At 39.0% G+C, this 17,039-nt stretch overlaps 1 protein-coding gene across 1 annotated transcript; it reads right to left on the bottom strand.

The window, feature by feature from the left end:
* Nucleotides 1–2,359: 2,359 nt before the first annotated feature.
* Nucleotides 2,360–8,279, bottom strand: ankk1 (ankyrin repeat and kinase domain containing 1). Its single transcript, XM_033977079.2, has 9 exons — nt 8,018–8,279; nt 7,440–7,722; nt 6,724–6,875; nt 6,391–6,440; nt 6,027–6,182; nt 4,436–4,536; nt 4,216–4,240; nt 3,656–3,896; nt 2,360–3,581 (listed from the first exon to the last, which is right to left on the bottom strand). The coding sequence occupies exons 1-9, from the start codon at nt 8,185–8,187 to the stop codon at nt 2,543–2,545; spliced, it is 2,217 nt and encodes a 738-aa protein (XP_033832970.1). The 5' UTR covers nt 8,188–8,279; the 3' UTR covers nt 2,360–2,542.
* Nucleotides 8,280–17,039: the final 8,760 nt, after the last annotated feature.

Raw genomic sequence — 17,039 nt, 5'->3', positions numbered from 1 at the left:
TTAGATGAAAAAAATAAATACATTATAACTACAATAAAAAAAATATATATATAAATAAGTTAATAAATTATGTATTTTTAAAAGCTGCTATATCATGCATTATTCAGGCTGTAAACTACTGCTGCATTTTTATTTTATATTTTATAACTGAAATGATGTATGGAAAAACAACTATAAGTAATCGTGCATGTACAAAACACCACTGCTGGCAACAGAAAGTACAAGGATGTGCACCCTGGTAGTACAATTAGTACTGTTTAAATAAGGCTAGCAACAAACCTAGTAGTAGCAGAGTGAGCACGTATGCCCATAGGATTTAATTAACAATAAATTGGGCATTGAATACATGAATATAGGCATCTTTCTCTTAATATTCACTGTGCAGCCATGACTATGACTCCTGCTTTATACCAGATTTGCATATTCTCAAATTATAATGAAAACTACATTCACTGTGTGTATCTCAATCTATTTGGAAAACAAAATAGTGCAAAATATAATTTGAAGTGTTTTCAAAATAACCTTTCGCTTTGGCGAAGGGCTATATTGTCACTGCATTAGGTTTGTCTGGTGCTATTTGTGTTCTGGCAGCTTACATGACATTATCTTCTTCCTGCTTGTCTCCCTGTTAGAAAATAAAATTAGTTTAGGTGCAGACAAACCTAATTACGGGCCGTTAGGAAGTATCCGATGTGTCAGTGTATGTGTAAAAAGGCTAGAGTGCGGACATTGATTTTACCTGATTAAATGTGGTTGACAAACGCTTTTAGTTTTGCATTTACTTTACATCCAAAATATAGATTTACTGATATGTTTTTTATGGCTAATGCTGTAACCAATTTTCAAGTCCAATGCAATCGATGGCCGATAAATAAAACTGATTTGGATTATTTTTGCGATATTTGAAATAACAGTGTCAACACAATGCACTGCTCTACATTTACTAAAAATAAATAAATAAATAAAAACATCTATAACAATGATGGAAAAGTGAAATTGGAGCTAAATTTATGAGCAAGTTTACTATTTTTAATGACTCAATCTTAACTGGTTATCATTGTGCTACAGTAAAGCAGCCAGTGAACAGAATGATTTATAACTTGCTTCAGTTCAATATCGGATTGAAGTGTGCTATCTTCCTTACTCACTAGAGAAGAGTTTATCTTGTTTATACTAAGAGAATTATCCTCAGCAGCACTTTGCACTGTTGGACACATTTGAGGTTCATAAGAGATATTTAATAATGCCCATGTCTCGATTATCTCTCTCCAATAATCAGTCAAATGATAGCACCACCAAAGTCTTCCAGGTCTAATAATGTGCCTGTATTGGTCATTGTCAGCCTCTTGATAAAGCACACTTGCTGCTCCAATATCCACCACTAACATCGGGTGATTTCAAGAAAAGACTGGGAGTTTACTGCAAAAAGCTACACGTCAACATAACCCCAGTGTTTACCCAACAAATACACAGCAAAGAGCTGGACAGACTGGACAGACTTTGTATTCGTTTATCTAAATTATTTTTGAAAATAGCAAGACCAGCTCAAGGCAAGGTCAGTGCCTAAAACAGAAGCACACATGCAAAGGTTTTCAAAGATTGAGAGCAGTTTGCAAATCAAGAGTCTGAGTGCTCAGGGCTAAACGTGAGTGTAGAAAAGAACCATGAGGAAAAAGTAATAATAATAAAAAAGAAGAATACTAATTCATTTATTTCCGGAGTAAACATGTTTAATAAATAACATGTTTAATAAATAAAGGCCATGAAAATATTTCAATAAATCACGGACAAGGAAAATGAAGTCATTCATTATATTATATATTAAATATATAATAATAATATAAATAATATTATATATATTGATATAAAAATGCATAGCAATCCATCAAATTAGAAGTCAGGTTGTTATGCTTCTCAGCCCTATCAGTTTGAAACATCTTCTGTAGTTTACTAACATAAATGTAAGGGGAAAATATGTATTACACATTTTTTATTATGTTATGTCTTAATAGATGTAAACCATTTTATGTGGAAAAATGAGTCAGGTTTTAATTTCTTTTTTTAAATTTCAAAAGCTCTAAAAAGGGGATTTTGTATAATTTATTCATATAATAAACTATATCTTACTGAAAATTGGAAATTTTGGAATTAAAACTTCAATAAATTCAGATTAGAATGAAATATTATCAAATCTTTCTATATGATTCCTCAAAATCTTGTTAAGCACAAGATTGGAAAGTTTAGTGTAAGTAGGTGCGACTTTAGGGGGTGATCCTTGTGTCCTTATGGGCACAAAATGAAAACAGCCTTTGAAACTGCAACACCCCATATAATTCTATGGATGAAAGTTGATCAAATGAAATAATATAGTATCTGTGCAAGTTGGCCGATTTTGTTGTTTCCACATGAAAGCTTGTAAGTTGAGAGGCCAAACTGGTCACAAAACAGAAAATTGAAAAGAATTGGTTTTGCATGTAATGTCTTCTCTCATAACTGTGGTGGAGGTAACACTAGTTTAGTTGATTTGGGAGTCACTGCGCAATTAGCATCCTTTCTCCAGTAGTTGCACTATTTCCCACTTGTTGTTGCTCTGTGCCACAGTTAAGGCAGAGACCCCTGATGAGTCCAGTGCAGAAGTGTCGGCCCCGTTCAACAGCAGAGCCTTGGCTATGGATACACAGCCGTGCTTAGCTGCCACATGCAGAGGTGTGACTTTCCCACTGCTCAATACATTCACATCTGCACCGTGTGAAATCAGGTGTAGGACGCAGGGGAAGCTCACACTGGTACAAGCCACATGGAGGGGGGTCCAGCCCTCACTGTCCTCTGCCCCGTTGGGGTTGGCTCCAGCTGCCAGGAGCTTAGCCACCACCAGAGGCTCACTTTGATGACAGGCGAGATGCAGAGGTGTCCACCCTTTCTCCCCCTTGGCGTCCACTGTCCCGCCCTGACTTTTTAGCTGAGCCACAGTGGCCTCATGCCCCTTGAATGCAGCCAGGTGCATGGGGGTCCAGCCCTGTAGCGTCCTGGAGTTGAGGCAGGCCTTGTTTGAAAGTAGCTGCCTGCATATGCCCGTGTGACCCCTCATTGCAGCCAGGTGAAGTGGAGTATAGCCTCTGCTGTCCCCGCCATCAATATTAGCTCCATACTTCAGCAGGTGCCGCACCGCCCTGTTATGTCCCTCCTCAGCAGCGAAGTGCAGGGCAGTGGAGAGCGAGATGTCAGCAGCGTTGGGGTCCGCTCCCTTGGTGAGGAGCAGCTTGATGATGTTCAGATGTCCATAGACTGAGGCCAGGTGGAGAGGAGTCAGCCCCCTTCCCTCTCGCCCTCCCACTGCCTCGTCTGACAAACGTGAGAGCAGCAGACGCACTACAGCCTCGTGTCCATTCTGGCAGGCCAAGTGGAGAGGTGTCCATCCGGCCTTTTCTCTGGCCCCCGCCTCCGCTCCTTTGTCCAGAAGGAGCCTCACTGTCCTGTCGTCTCCATTCTGAGCAGCAAAATGGAGAGCTGTCCACCCATCATTGTCTGCAGCCGTGGGGTCAGCACCATGGTCCAATAACAACGAAACAATGTCATGAAACCTGTAATAGACTTTTTTATGTTATGTTATGAGAGCTTTTCAGTAGGATTAGTAGTGTAGACTATTTAAACAAACCTTTTTATAACAGCAATGCTAAGAGGTGTGCTGCCTTTGGAGGTTTCACAGTTGACCTCAGCGCCCAGACTCAGCACCTGTTTGACACTCTCCACGTCTCCACTGGCCACTGTGAAGTGGAGAAGACTCTTCCTCTCTGAAAACAGTCTGCGCACATCCTCTCTCCTCACGGATTTTCTAAAAGTGCCAAAATCCTTTTTGGACAGAAGAGAAATTATGGTCTCCTTGCCATAGCGATCACCTGTGAAAAGACATGTTATTTTTGCTTAAGTGCTGTGAAGGAGGTTAACTAGGGTGAAGAGGATGGGATATTAATGATACTCTGTACACTGAGATGAACTGCTCTTTAGGCTGACAAAGAATGCTGTTTAATGTAATGTATTCAGACAAAACAGAGACAAAGCTCTGTGCTGTTCTTTAATAGATGGTTCATGGGCTTTCCTGTGCTAAAGGTAACATTAAAATGGGACAGCATTGTAAATAGCACTTTTAAATGTCAACCCTCCAGGCTTTGTACTGCATTGATATGATATTACATTGTGCTCTAGCCCCGTGTCTACCTGAGGGGAGGTCAGGCATCTGAATCTGAAAGGGGAAGAAAAATAATGAGAGTTATTAGCTGTGGCATTAGTCATCACAAGTTGTAAAAAAGATTATATTTGTCAAACACAATTTGAACTCTAGTATTTAGCATCTTATTGTATTTTACACTGAACAGAATGCTATTTCACAATCCTATATAGAAAAAGTAATATTGCCTTAATAAAATAATAAACTAACCTTATTAGGAGGCAAAACAATCCAAGGATTCACTTGTCCATTGTTCACAGGGCCTGGGATCATAAGGACTTCACTGAGAGCTTCAGTTTTCACTACAATGTCTGAAAACAAAGACACCACATGTTACCACACAGCCTATTATCTTTTCAACACGGGAAGCTTTGCAAACTAATTTCCTTATTGTACAGTATAGTGCATGTTATTTGGTGCAAATTTAATGTTATGCCTGTTGTGTAGATGCTCGTTTATCCAGGTTTGAAACTGAAACTGCTGTGGCTGTTGGGCCTGGATGGATAATAATAGTAATTTTGTTATGTTTATGCAACACATTAAATAACTATTTGCTTATCTAAATTGAGTTATCCCTCTAATTACCATAATCGGCACAATTAATGTCTGAAATAAAAACAAAAATGTTCATAGATAGGGGATGACTGTTATTGGTGTTGTTTATGTAAAAATGGCTTGCATTATTATTCATAGCTTAAGTCAATAAATGACTGTTTAAACAAAGGTGATCCAATTGCTCCAATGTAAAGAGCTTAATCTCTTTACAGGTTCACTCAGGCATTACATGCAATGGGTCTCTCTTACAATACCCAAAGTCAATCTGTTTAATCAAAAACATCAGTGCCCATTAGTGACCTGTTATTTTCTTCTATTTGTATTTCATGTTCAGACTTACAAATGTCCATTGATTATAGAGGCCTGGTAAATGAGACATCAGTGGATCAAGCAGGGATTATTGAAAGGCACGGGCTCCTCCCACGAGTGTCCGTGTAAAAATACTACCACTCTGGGGAGGTATTTCTAATTTACACCTATACTGCAAAGCAAAAGTGCAAAGTAGTATTTTCAATGTATTTCTAAAAAAACATATATGAAAAAAGAAAATTATATAATGAAAAATGCCTTATTCCGTAAATGTGTATTTTGAAACGACAGCAGTGCTGCCGGTGTAAGGTTATGTTAATAGTTGGGTGGGTTGAAGTAGCTCTCACTATCTGTCTTGTGTATAACATTAGTGGAGTGCTAAAAGTACATTTGAAATGACAAGAAAATCCTTACAACATAGATAATTGTACATAATAGACTGCCTCCTTTCAGCTGTCATATGCACAGTTAAACAGAACTGCTTTGAGCCTGGTTTCGAACATTGTCAGAGTAGAGGCCTGTCTCACATCTTCAGAAAGACTATTCATTATTTTAGCTGCGTAAAGCTGGAAAACAGTTTCCACATGTCCTGACTCTGGTCCTTGATGTCTATGGTTCCAGGGAGCAGAGCAGTTGTTTGGGGAGGCCAGTGAGAGGGCTGTTACAGTAGTCTAATCTAGTGCAGAGAGACAAATACCGACGTTTCTCCAGTTCTGGTTACACTTGTTTGTGTGCCTGTTAAGTTGAAGTCTGAGCTGTATTCTCTTGAAAATGGCCTGTTACTCACCGAACTCCAGAGATATATGAGCATTCACTCCCACACTCACTCTCTAGAAGCTCAACAATATGTCATTGTTTTTAATCAATACCTTCACACCACTAGTTTCATCTAGTTTCATTCTAGTTGCATCACTAAATGGGTCATGATGGGGCCCACCTGAGAATGGTGGTCTCATGCATTGGTCCTGGTCCCAGCACAGTTTCATGATGTTGATGAGGGCCTCACACTCCTGTGGTTTGTGCTCAGGCAAAATCTCCAGACTAGGCCTCTTCCCCTGTGCCAGCTGCACCAGCACTGTGGTCACACTGCTCCCTGCAAAACACAGCATTCATCTCACTCAAGGCTACTCTAATACTACTGCATTTTTCATTGCTGTACATTACTTTTATAACTCTCCAAGGCCAGAACACTGTTTATGCTCTGAATAACATGAACTTCTTTCCTGGTTCACAATATGTTGAATGGTAGAAATCTGACAATGTATGTAAAGTATGAAAGTATGAAATGAATGAAAACTAACCTGCATATGGTTTTTGCTGAGTCAGTATTTCCCACATCACCACTCCAAAGCTGGAACAGCAAGCAGACACAAGCACATCGTTTATATCAATTGCTGCTATAATGAATTTTACTTTTGAGATAAATGATACTACCAGCTATATCTCAAATGCTATAGTAATACATTTAGAATGGAAAACAAGGCAGAGGATTAATAACATTGCCTTGCAAGATGTCTGGAGGGCATTTAATGGATTTAAATGGCAGAGGGTCAGGTTGTAGAGTGAATGGTGGAGTGAGGGGCAACTGTGTAAAAGCAATGTGTTTTGATGGTGGAATGCCCTTGCAAAGTCACCTGTACACATCGAAGGCAGTTCCAGGAGGTTCAGGGCTGGTAGTGAACGTCTCAGGAGGGATGTAACTTATGTTCCCTCTGGCTATAAGGTGCTCCATAAACGACTTCTTGCTCATACTCTTCTCCCACCGGATTAAACTGAAATCTGTAATCTGTTTTGGTGTGACAGCGTAGATCAGAATTTGCATACATCACTCTGGAGTAGAGAGATATTAGCAGATTTGTGCAGGCAAGAATATTTAAAAATATATATGCTTTTTTGTAGGAACAAAATAGCAGAGCTTTGTCTCAGCTGTCCATGCTGTTTATAAATACATATACTGGATCATTTTATATGGAGCAGAACCATCATTCAGTTAAACCCTTTTGCCCTCAGGGATGATGCTGCACATGACCATGACCCTATACTTAAACACTTGCGGAGGGTGAGCACAAACGCAATATATAAACAGCCACGTTTGTTTGATTTTATCACTGGAAAAAAGCCTTTTGTCTGGTGAAGGTCAAACAGTAATATAATTGCTATAGGGTTGGATACACAGTGTTTACTGTGAGTTGAAATCGTAATTGCTGAATGGGTAGATATTTTGAGATGGTTACAGTGAAGATCTACAACAATGTAGTTATTTAGTTGATAGACTGTTTTGAACAGTAAAACAACCCAGCTACCTCTGCTTTTGTAATCTCACACAGGTTTGTCCTCCTATGCCACTGACCTTGACATGAAGATGATCGTCCAGCAGGAGGTTTGACGTCTTCAGGTTGAGGTGGAGTAATGGCGGTTTGATGCTGTGGAGGAAATTCATGCCCATGGACGTCTCGTGAATCATCTGGAACTTCTTTGGCCATGTCAAAGTGTGGCTGGCCAGCAGATTGTTGAGGGAGCCATTACTCATGTACTCCATCACCATGCTAGTCGCCTCACTGCACGTCCCGTATATGGACACCAGGTACTTGAATTTCACTTTTGCAATCCCTGACACTTCATTGATGATTTGTCTATCAAGGAAAAACATTGGATAACAATTATGAAAAAACATTAATTCAGTCAACTTAAAGGGGAAAGGGGTTGCGTGTGGCATAATAATAATCATAAATTTATTTAATAAAAAAAAAAACAACTAATTAAAGAATAAGGAAGACATATTTTAACTCAAAGAAATAATTAAAGAGTAGAACATTATATTATTGCACAATAACTTAAATGAATAATTGGTTGATTTCAAACCACAAGAGTAGCTATTTGAAAATGGCATTCATTCAACCCATATCAGCCCTCTTATCAGTGCCCCACCTCCAAGACTGTGTGTCAAAGGTCTTCACAGCACACTTTTCCCGCCACATTTTCAGCTTTGTCTGGTACACCTGGCCAAATCTGCATTCTGACACCTTAATCCAGTCAGCCTCGAAGTCGTCTTTCTTGAAGTCTCTGAGCTGCCCAAGGGACGGGTTCAAGAGCTCCATGAGTACACAGCACTGCGCCCACTATTCACAAAGCAATACTACTAATTCACGCTCAACCACTAAGCTTACACATGTGGAGGAGCTTTACTCTTCTGTCTGGCATCTATAGAAAGCTCTCGCCTTTCTTCTCTTAAATCCAATAGTGGTAGTGATTCCCGTAGAGACATGTGTACTAACTAATAGACTTGGAGAAACTTGGCAATGCTATGAATCATGGGGAGGAGCTTAAACAAGTTTAGTGAACAATGTCACCAAGCAGGTTCACTATGAGCTGAGAGGGCTGACCCAACATTCCCCCACACTTGATATCCAATCACACCGTAGAAATTCCATACTTAGTGGTACAGTAAATATGATTGTGTTGAGATAAACAATTGGATAGTACTAGATTCTAAATATTATGTATGTGCTGACAATAATTGCAGTGAATGAACAGCCTAATGAGCCATTCAGGCCTATTGCACTTCACTTAATCTCATAAACACCAGCATAACGCCTGAGTAGACAACAGAAGTTCCCTGTGTTTGAGTGTGTATGTGCATGTGTCTGTGAGTATGACAGAGTGCTACAGATTCTCTGAATAGTTTGGGGTTTACTGACAGAACTGCAGTGTCATGTGTAGTCACTGTGTGTGAAAGGAAGCCATGACACATAGAAAAACTGGATTCCACACATACCGGGCTACCTTAGTGCAATGTTTGTTTGAACTGAATGAACATACAGACAATAATGCATAAACAATTGTCTATATTCAGCATAATTAATAAACACACAATAATTAAAACAGCATAATCAATGTAAGGATTTAAGAGCAAAATATCAATTGCTTGTGTTGCTTGTAAGTCTGTGTTACTGGGTTGTTCTCCGTGTGTCTAGGTAGATTTCATCTTGGTTAATCCTGTAGCTAGGTTGGTCTGAGCAAACATAGCTCAAAAACTGGTACCTGGGCAAGGCAGTCACCTATTGTGCCTTTCAGCTTGTAGGTCAAATGTCCAAAGTTCTGTGCAATACACACACAAAATACAGTACAAACATAAAACAAAGCTCTAGTTAAATCTAGTAGGAGCACACAGGGGGGTGTACAGTTTTAAGGAAAGTCTATCTGACCTTAAACAGATGTTACACTTACGCTTAATACGTGTTTGTTTCAGACTTTAACATCATTTCTGGCTGTACTGAAATGAATGCCTCCTAGAAGAGTCAATTTCTTTGTTTTATTACGACTTGAAAACTATCTCTGAAGTATATGGAACAAAAAGAGTGTGCCCCTAAACTGTTGACAGGATGATAACTGCGCACAGCGGACATAAAAAAATGTCAGTTCAGTTAGCAGTCTGGCACCTCTTCAACTGGGCTTGATATAAATGTTGCATGGCAGAGTCCTCAGCCATCCCACACTAAATATTGTGCATCTTTTATTTTCTATTGCCTTTCTGCCAACACTAATGCTTTTACTGACCTTTTGAAATGATCTATTGCTTTGCTTATTCTGCAAGCACTTTAAATTCCTTTGCAGTTTACATTGTGCCAACTCCACTACTATTCATTGGGTTTAGAAGTCAGCCCTATTAAGCACCCCAAAGCCTACTTATAGCCTCTCTCAGCATGCAGGCATTTATTCCTCTTTCACTTTCACTTAAAGTCAAGGATTTCCGTCTCTGCAGATGATTAAGGGGAGGAGGGGGGTGAGGGCACAGAGCTCTAAGATTTTGACGTCCTGGGTTTTTCAGGGAGGATTAGGGTAATAGGGATCTCATTACCAGGATGAGAAAACAACAATGTACAATGTCCTCTGCCACCTTCCCTTTTCATTCCCACCTGTTCTCACTTTTATGGCTCTGTCAGTTATATTTTACCACCACTCCACCCCTTTATGGCTACTTAATGTATCTAGGGGGATGCAATGGCTATTTTGTTGCAATGTTAGCTGAGAGAGATGAACTTGAGCGTTTGTAGAAAAGCCATCACATAAATATTCACGATAAAAATCACGTCCTTCTATGGTTTCTTCATTCTTGGCACATAGCACGTTTAGATTCAATATGGCTCCTGCTGAGGGTCTGACGCAAATCTCCCCCATAACCTTACACCATTGTGAGCGGCTCTCACAGGGTGCCCTCTGTTCTTCTTTGTCTTTTGCTCTCTTGTCCAAACTGTAAATCTGGCTCATTAGGATTTTGGTTTTTAATCTCCTACTCTCATGTGGGAGCTAGAGCAGGTCTTATCGGTGGAGTTGTACTTCTGGCTGTGCAAAGGTCAGACTTTGTTCAGGATTTTGGTTTTCAGGACATGAGCTGTTGTGTTTTTTTATTAATAAGTGGGATTTGAAGGTTAAGAGTCATTTCCATTTTACATGTGTTGTACGTTCAAAGTGAAAGCCTAATCTATGTGCAACAACAATGAGGTACAACATTACTCCCACTACGAATCAAATCATATCAACCCAAGTACTGCTCATGCTTTATTCCAGTTGCCCATTTAACACATTTTGGCTCTTGTCAGTATCACAAAAACTTCAGTTACTGTATTTTTTGCTTATTTTTTGGTTCACTGAATAGGTGCAAGGGCTTTTAATTCACACCCAGGCAGGCGCATATCCTTCCTGCAACGTAATCTCACTGAGATGAATTTCCCTTCAATCCTCAATGATCTGATTATATCTGGTGTAAATGTAATCATAATTGATAACACTAAAGTAGTAGTAACGGAATCCAGCAAACACCTGACACCTGAATACATCAATTACTACTAGGCTAACATTACATTGAAGTGGCCTTAAAAGTAACAGGGATATCACTACACAACATCTCTCTCTTTTTATCTCAAAAAAGACTAACCTGTCTGTGTCAGTGTATGACCTTTTGCAAACTTTATCCATCCCTTTCACCCTCTCGCTTAGACTGCAGGGACACGTACAAATAATAGATGAATTTAACATAGGGTGACGGCAACAGTTTCATGCTCCACTACTCCCATTATTATTTAAGACGTGTTGTGGGATTGATGTTCCAATGAAAAACTGATGGGCCCTCGTGACCAGATTCCTGAGAAGCTACCTGAAGGGGAGCAGTCTGTCTTTATTGAGAAAACCCACATCCACAACCACAAGTCGGCCCCAATTGAATTAACAGCCTCCTCCACACTGGGTTAGTTGGACTTGCAGCCAGCAGCTTCTTCCATTGCGCCTCCTGTTCCCCAGTATCTAACAAGCTTACAGATTTAGTTCTTTTAAGCCACATTCTTATGCTGTCCAAGTCATGGTGCTTGGTGCTTGAATGAATATGCACAGTAATTGGTTACCATGTATTTCCCAAGAACGCTGAATGGTTTTTAATCAAATCCTTATCTTATGCAGATATTTCAACCACTAGCTGAATTACAAACATGGAAGGTACAAGGATGGGAGTATAGGAGAGTGGGACCGTGCTGCAAAGTGCTGCAATGGGCTATAGGAAAATAATATGGGCTAGAAAATGGATGAAAACCAATGAGGTTTGAAAAGTAAATAATACATTGTTTTTCCTCCTGTTCATTGTGAAATGGCTTTATTCAAACCACTGTGAATTATTCAAATAAGGATTCCAGTCAAACGATGGGAACAGGGAAGCACTGGGTAGCGTCATCAATCTTGTATGTCATGGACAAACATTAGTGATTTCAAAATGAACACAGTGTACATATAGCAGGCCTGTATATGCTTCAGTTTCTATTCTAAATGATCATTAGAACACACAAACAGTTGTCAGTGTAGTTGTGGCAGGAGAAGTATTTTTTGTGGATTCAGGTTACTGAATAGGTCCAATTAGGCGATGACGTCAGACTGTAGAAGAAGGACAAATTATGTGGCACATCAAAGGAACTGGGAAATGTAAGATCATGGATAACAACTGCAATAACATGATTTTTTTTTTGTTTGGTTGTTTTTTTTTATAGCCCATTTTTTGCAATAAAAAATCATCTGTCCCACTTTTTAATTAAAAAGTGGGACATTCTCTAAATAAGTGAGACGAGGCACAGAGGTCTAAATGGCTTGGCTGGACAACCAAAAGAGGGACGGCTCACTATAGATATATACACATGCAGTTTTTCTTTTCCTTGATAGAAAATAATACTGTTTTAGAAAAGTTATTTTTTACACTATTGTGCCTATTCAAAAGTAACATTTATTCCTGAGAAATATAGGAAGGTCTGTGCAGTTTATCTCTATCATTGCAAGGCAAAAATAATGCCTTGACCTGCACTATGTGTTCCTTTGCAGTATTACTCATGCGACTTCTTGCAGAGCCTTCTTTCAAATTTCAACTTTTGCCCAACGTTGTATATATTTTGTAATCACTCTCACTGCAGTGTAAAGTATATTGATCGGTTGCTACAGGAACAAAATAAGGTGCTCCTTTTCCCCTTTGTCTCTTTGTTTATTTGAGCAATAATAGCCTGCTCATGGTTAAGTGTGAAATCTGACTTCCACAGCTGTGTCACCTATGAGACGAGGTGTGAATTGGACTGCATCCTGGCCTGGGCCTCTCTCACTTTATAGTTAATATGATTGACTGCCCTACTGTCTGTTGACTAATGTAATTGTCTGCAGCTATTTCAGTGGGGAGGATGTGATCAGCGCAATTGGCAGCGGGCCCTCCTTGGTCACGGTTGCATCAAGCCATCTCAATCTGGCCGCCGTGGACGCACACAGCAGGCGAGAGGCAGAGAAGCTGGGCAGGGCTGCTGTCCAAACGAGTGCCCGATAAGAGGCAGAAGGCCAGATACACCACAAGCAGCAGGACAGAGACCACCAAGCTCAGGCAAATCATATGCTGTTGTGACTACAAAAATGTGAATCTTTGCCTGCTCAATGGAAAATGAAATGGCACATTGTAAGAGAAGGTAATAGACAAATTCAAGCTGGTACACACAGGTGCCGTGTGTACTGTTCACTGGTTCTGGAGGATTGCAGACAGATATATATATATATATATATATATATATATATATATATATATATATATATATATATATATATATATATATATATATATATATATATATATATATATATATATATATATATATATATATATATATATATATAAAATGGCTTACACTTGTAATGCGCTTTACAGGCTTTTATATATATATATATAAAAGTATATATATAACCTATATAATAGCTATATATATATATATATATATATATATAGCTATACACTAGATCCTTTTACTCATTTATGTTTACCTGTGGTTATTATCTGATGAGAAAATCTGTACTAATGCATGGTTAGTTTAGTTCAAGTTTTAGTCCCTACAATTACTTCATATTTAGTTTTTATTTAGTTTTAGTAAGCAAAAATGTAAATGGAAATTATGACAAAATACTGTTGACAAGACAATGCAATTTTTATTTGTTCTGAGAGACCTTAATAGAGCTGCCAGTTGCTGTGCATTTTGTCCATGTTATTCAAAATAATGTGGCTATAAAATCTATCCTTTGCTGCTTTTGAAGTTTTAAGGGCCACCAGGATGAATGCTTCCCACAGGCGAAGGCCCTGGAGGAAATAAAATCCCAATGAAGCCGTACCAAGTGAAGTCTTTCTCTGACAATGCAGTATGTCTAGCCAGGTTACTCCTACACCCATACAACATATTGGTTTCATTTTGTTTGTTAGTTTTGTGCCTCTCTTTTTCCCTCTTTGTGTTGTAAGTTGTAGACAGAAATAGAGGTGGTATAACTCCAGCTGGACTTGCAGCTACTGATACATCTGTGCAAAAACAACGACCAAACCAGTGAGGGAGAGGCCATTTGCCGCTGTGTTAGGTGGTCAAACCCCTTTGTACCGCCCAACATGATGTCTCACAATCTCATGTTTGGACCATTTCTATTCCATTGCTTGTGTGATGGACTAAATAATGAGTTTTTCAAACACAACACAAAAGAATCTGAAGTGTAAAAATGACTAATATGAATTAATGAACAAAAACTAAATACAATTGCAGTATATTTATTCTCAAAAGGAAACGGCACTAGATCACACTAGAAACACACACAGCATAAAAAGCTATCTCTTGTATATAAAGGTTTCACACTATCGATAAATGACATGGTTGTATCTCTTCCTTCCCTGCAGCCTTTTGTGTGCACTCACCTTTATCTTGGATTGATCGCTTATGTTTTAAGGCACAGTTAATAATTACCTATTTCCTCAGGGAGAGGTAGAACGCTTCTCTTTTTTTGTCATGGGACCAAAGAAGATGTGAGTTCTGAGATTAGTGACAACAACATCTGGACCCTCCGAGGTATATGAATTCCTCTGCTGGCGGTACAGCTATAAAAAGACAATACAAGCATATAAGGCATGACTATGAAAAATGACAGCACAGCTTTTATTAATTAACCTTTTTTAGACGAGTATGGCGGGTTTGTTTACCATGAAAGAAAAGTAACTACAGGTGTGTGCCACTGAGATAAATACGTTTCAACCCCATTTCCTTTGTGCTATTTTTCAATTGGACAAAGGGCAGCAGCAGAAGCATACTATTAGCACCAAAGAAGGATTTGGTCCTAAAGCAACACATTTTCCTTTAATCTTAGCAAAACACTGTGAGATGTCCCCCTTTGAATTGCATAGTTTATATATGATATTGTAAAGCTATAATGTGAAGAGAGACTATACTGTTTGTTTTACAGACAGTATCAGGGCATTATACAGGATTATACAGTATTTGCAGTATATATAGTCCTAGGTGGCAAGAATAATTGCAGCCAAATTTAAATCAAAGTATCCCATAAAAATAAAGTTTAGCCCTTCATAAACATGTTCCAAGATTTTCATATATTTTCAGTATATTACACAATTGAACAGAGAAGCTAAAAAGATTGACACAGTTAAAAATCACAAAATGTGCTCTACTAATACTACTATTTCTTATCTATCTATATGACAAATATGGGACTCAAAAAGTACACAATTATTAAATGGCAGATTAAGTTAAAATCAAGCCTCAGTTTGTTTTTGTTTTTTTGTTTTTTTAACTTTGTATTTTAAGACGTCTCCTTACACTGAAGAGCACAATCTCTAACAATCAAAATAGCAGTCCTTCCTCCTAAAGTTTTGCTTTGATAAATACAGATGTCTATTCTAAAAATGCCCACATCCACCACACTTGTACCATCTGTATTCAATATATCCACTCTACCCAAGGCTATTTACATAGAGCGGAGTGTGATGCAATGCTGCTGTGTAAATTCCCAATAGATAGAGATGGAATAGAAGTGTGGATGAAATTCATGCACACACGCTACAGGTACACACTGCTACTTGTTCCACTGCTCATGCATTTTTAGCACATCACAACAGCCCTCTCAGCCCTCTGTATTTAAATTAACTTTTTGCAGAAAAATGGCAGTTCCCGCTCTCAAATAACAAGAAAAAGACTTTTAGATGGACAAAACAACAGCACCATAAAGCACACTAGACTTTGCCATTATCCCCTCTGGTTAATCCTCTGTCTCACCTCCTCCCTCTAAACACGCACTTGTCCAATGACTCAGTTTTTCCCATAAAAAATCGCAGAACATAGCATTTAGACCCTGGATGTCCTTTTGGTTTTCTGCTGGTGATCTTTCTGCGACATTGCATGAGACTTTTGGACTAGCAGCATGACAGATGTCTTGTTTGCATGTAGCTGGCACTCGTCCTTTTAGTCAGAGCACGTCTTTTTGCACTAAACAAGCTATTTCTATACTGCCTGGATGGTGTTTTAATGGTACTTATACCTCACTTGTGTCGATTTCATTTACATCAAGTGCTATTCATACATTGTCTGGCGTTTGTTCTTGTTTAGAATCAGCTTCACCTTAACCTTAGCCCATTTTCATAGCACATCCATTCAGGCGTTTGGCTCACCAACTTGTGTGACAGTTTTCACAGTGTCACACTCCATGTCACTAAATTTAAACCGCTCTTCAACTGCTGATTCTGTCACCCCAGCGCATTTATCACACGGCACGTTGCTTGCTGCAGTCCTCTTACCCTTTCACAGTGAGAGTGGTTCCTCGGCAGACACTCAGATCGGCGTTGTAGGTACGCCGTTGAGTAATTAATCATTTGAAAAAGACTGATGGTGAAGCTGGCAGCGGCTGACAAATCACAGGGCATTGGCAAGTTCCCCAATGGCTCTTTGTGGGTAACCTGAGGAAGAGAGGAAAACAGACTGACTACAGAAAGGGAGTCATTTGCAAAGTAACAGTGCTGTATTGAAAAGTCCTGAGCCTGCAAGTTTACAGTAAAAGCATTTACTAAATAAGACTCTTTTTGCACTGGGTGGGTTTGTAAAGGAGGATTTAAACTGCTTCAATACTTCCAATGCCTTGATGAACTATTTATCTATTTAACTGTACATTTTTCACCATTACAATAACTAATATCATCATTCCCCAACATACAGAATAGGTTAAATCCTCCATGGATTGGTAGTCCTGACCATGCCTCAAGATCTGGATATAACGGTCCTCACTGCTCCCAACAGGTTGCTCCAGTGGCACTGAAGGATAGGCCAAAAGCAGAGGACAGATTTCCTTACAGGAACAATGAAGTATACCTTAACTTATCTTACTCCTGACAGAGAGTCTAGATCTTAAAATTGGTTTGGTTAGAACTACTTACATGAAGATTGTAGCCTATTGTGTGGGAAGCCAATATCCACCCATACGAGGGCAGAACATGCTAGCTGTGTGGGGACAGGGAAGTAACAAAAGAAAACCAAGATGGAAAATGGTAAATTTATTTATTTATTTATTTGTTTGTTTAACATGCACTGTCCCAATCAAATAAACAAATAATGAACATACATGACAAAAG

Source organism: Periophthalmus magnuspinnatus, chromosome 13 (assembly GCF_009829125.3).
Source record: "Periophthalmus magnuspinnatus isolate fPerMag1 chromosome 13, fPerMag1.2.pri, whole genome shotgun sequence".
NCBI lineage: Eukaryota > Metazoa > Chordata > Actinopteri > Gobiiformes > Gobiidae > Periophthalmus > Periophthalmus magnuspinnatus.
Note: the sequence above shows the minus strand (reverse complement) of the source record. Positions and strands in the feature narration are given on the sequence as shown.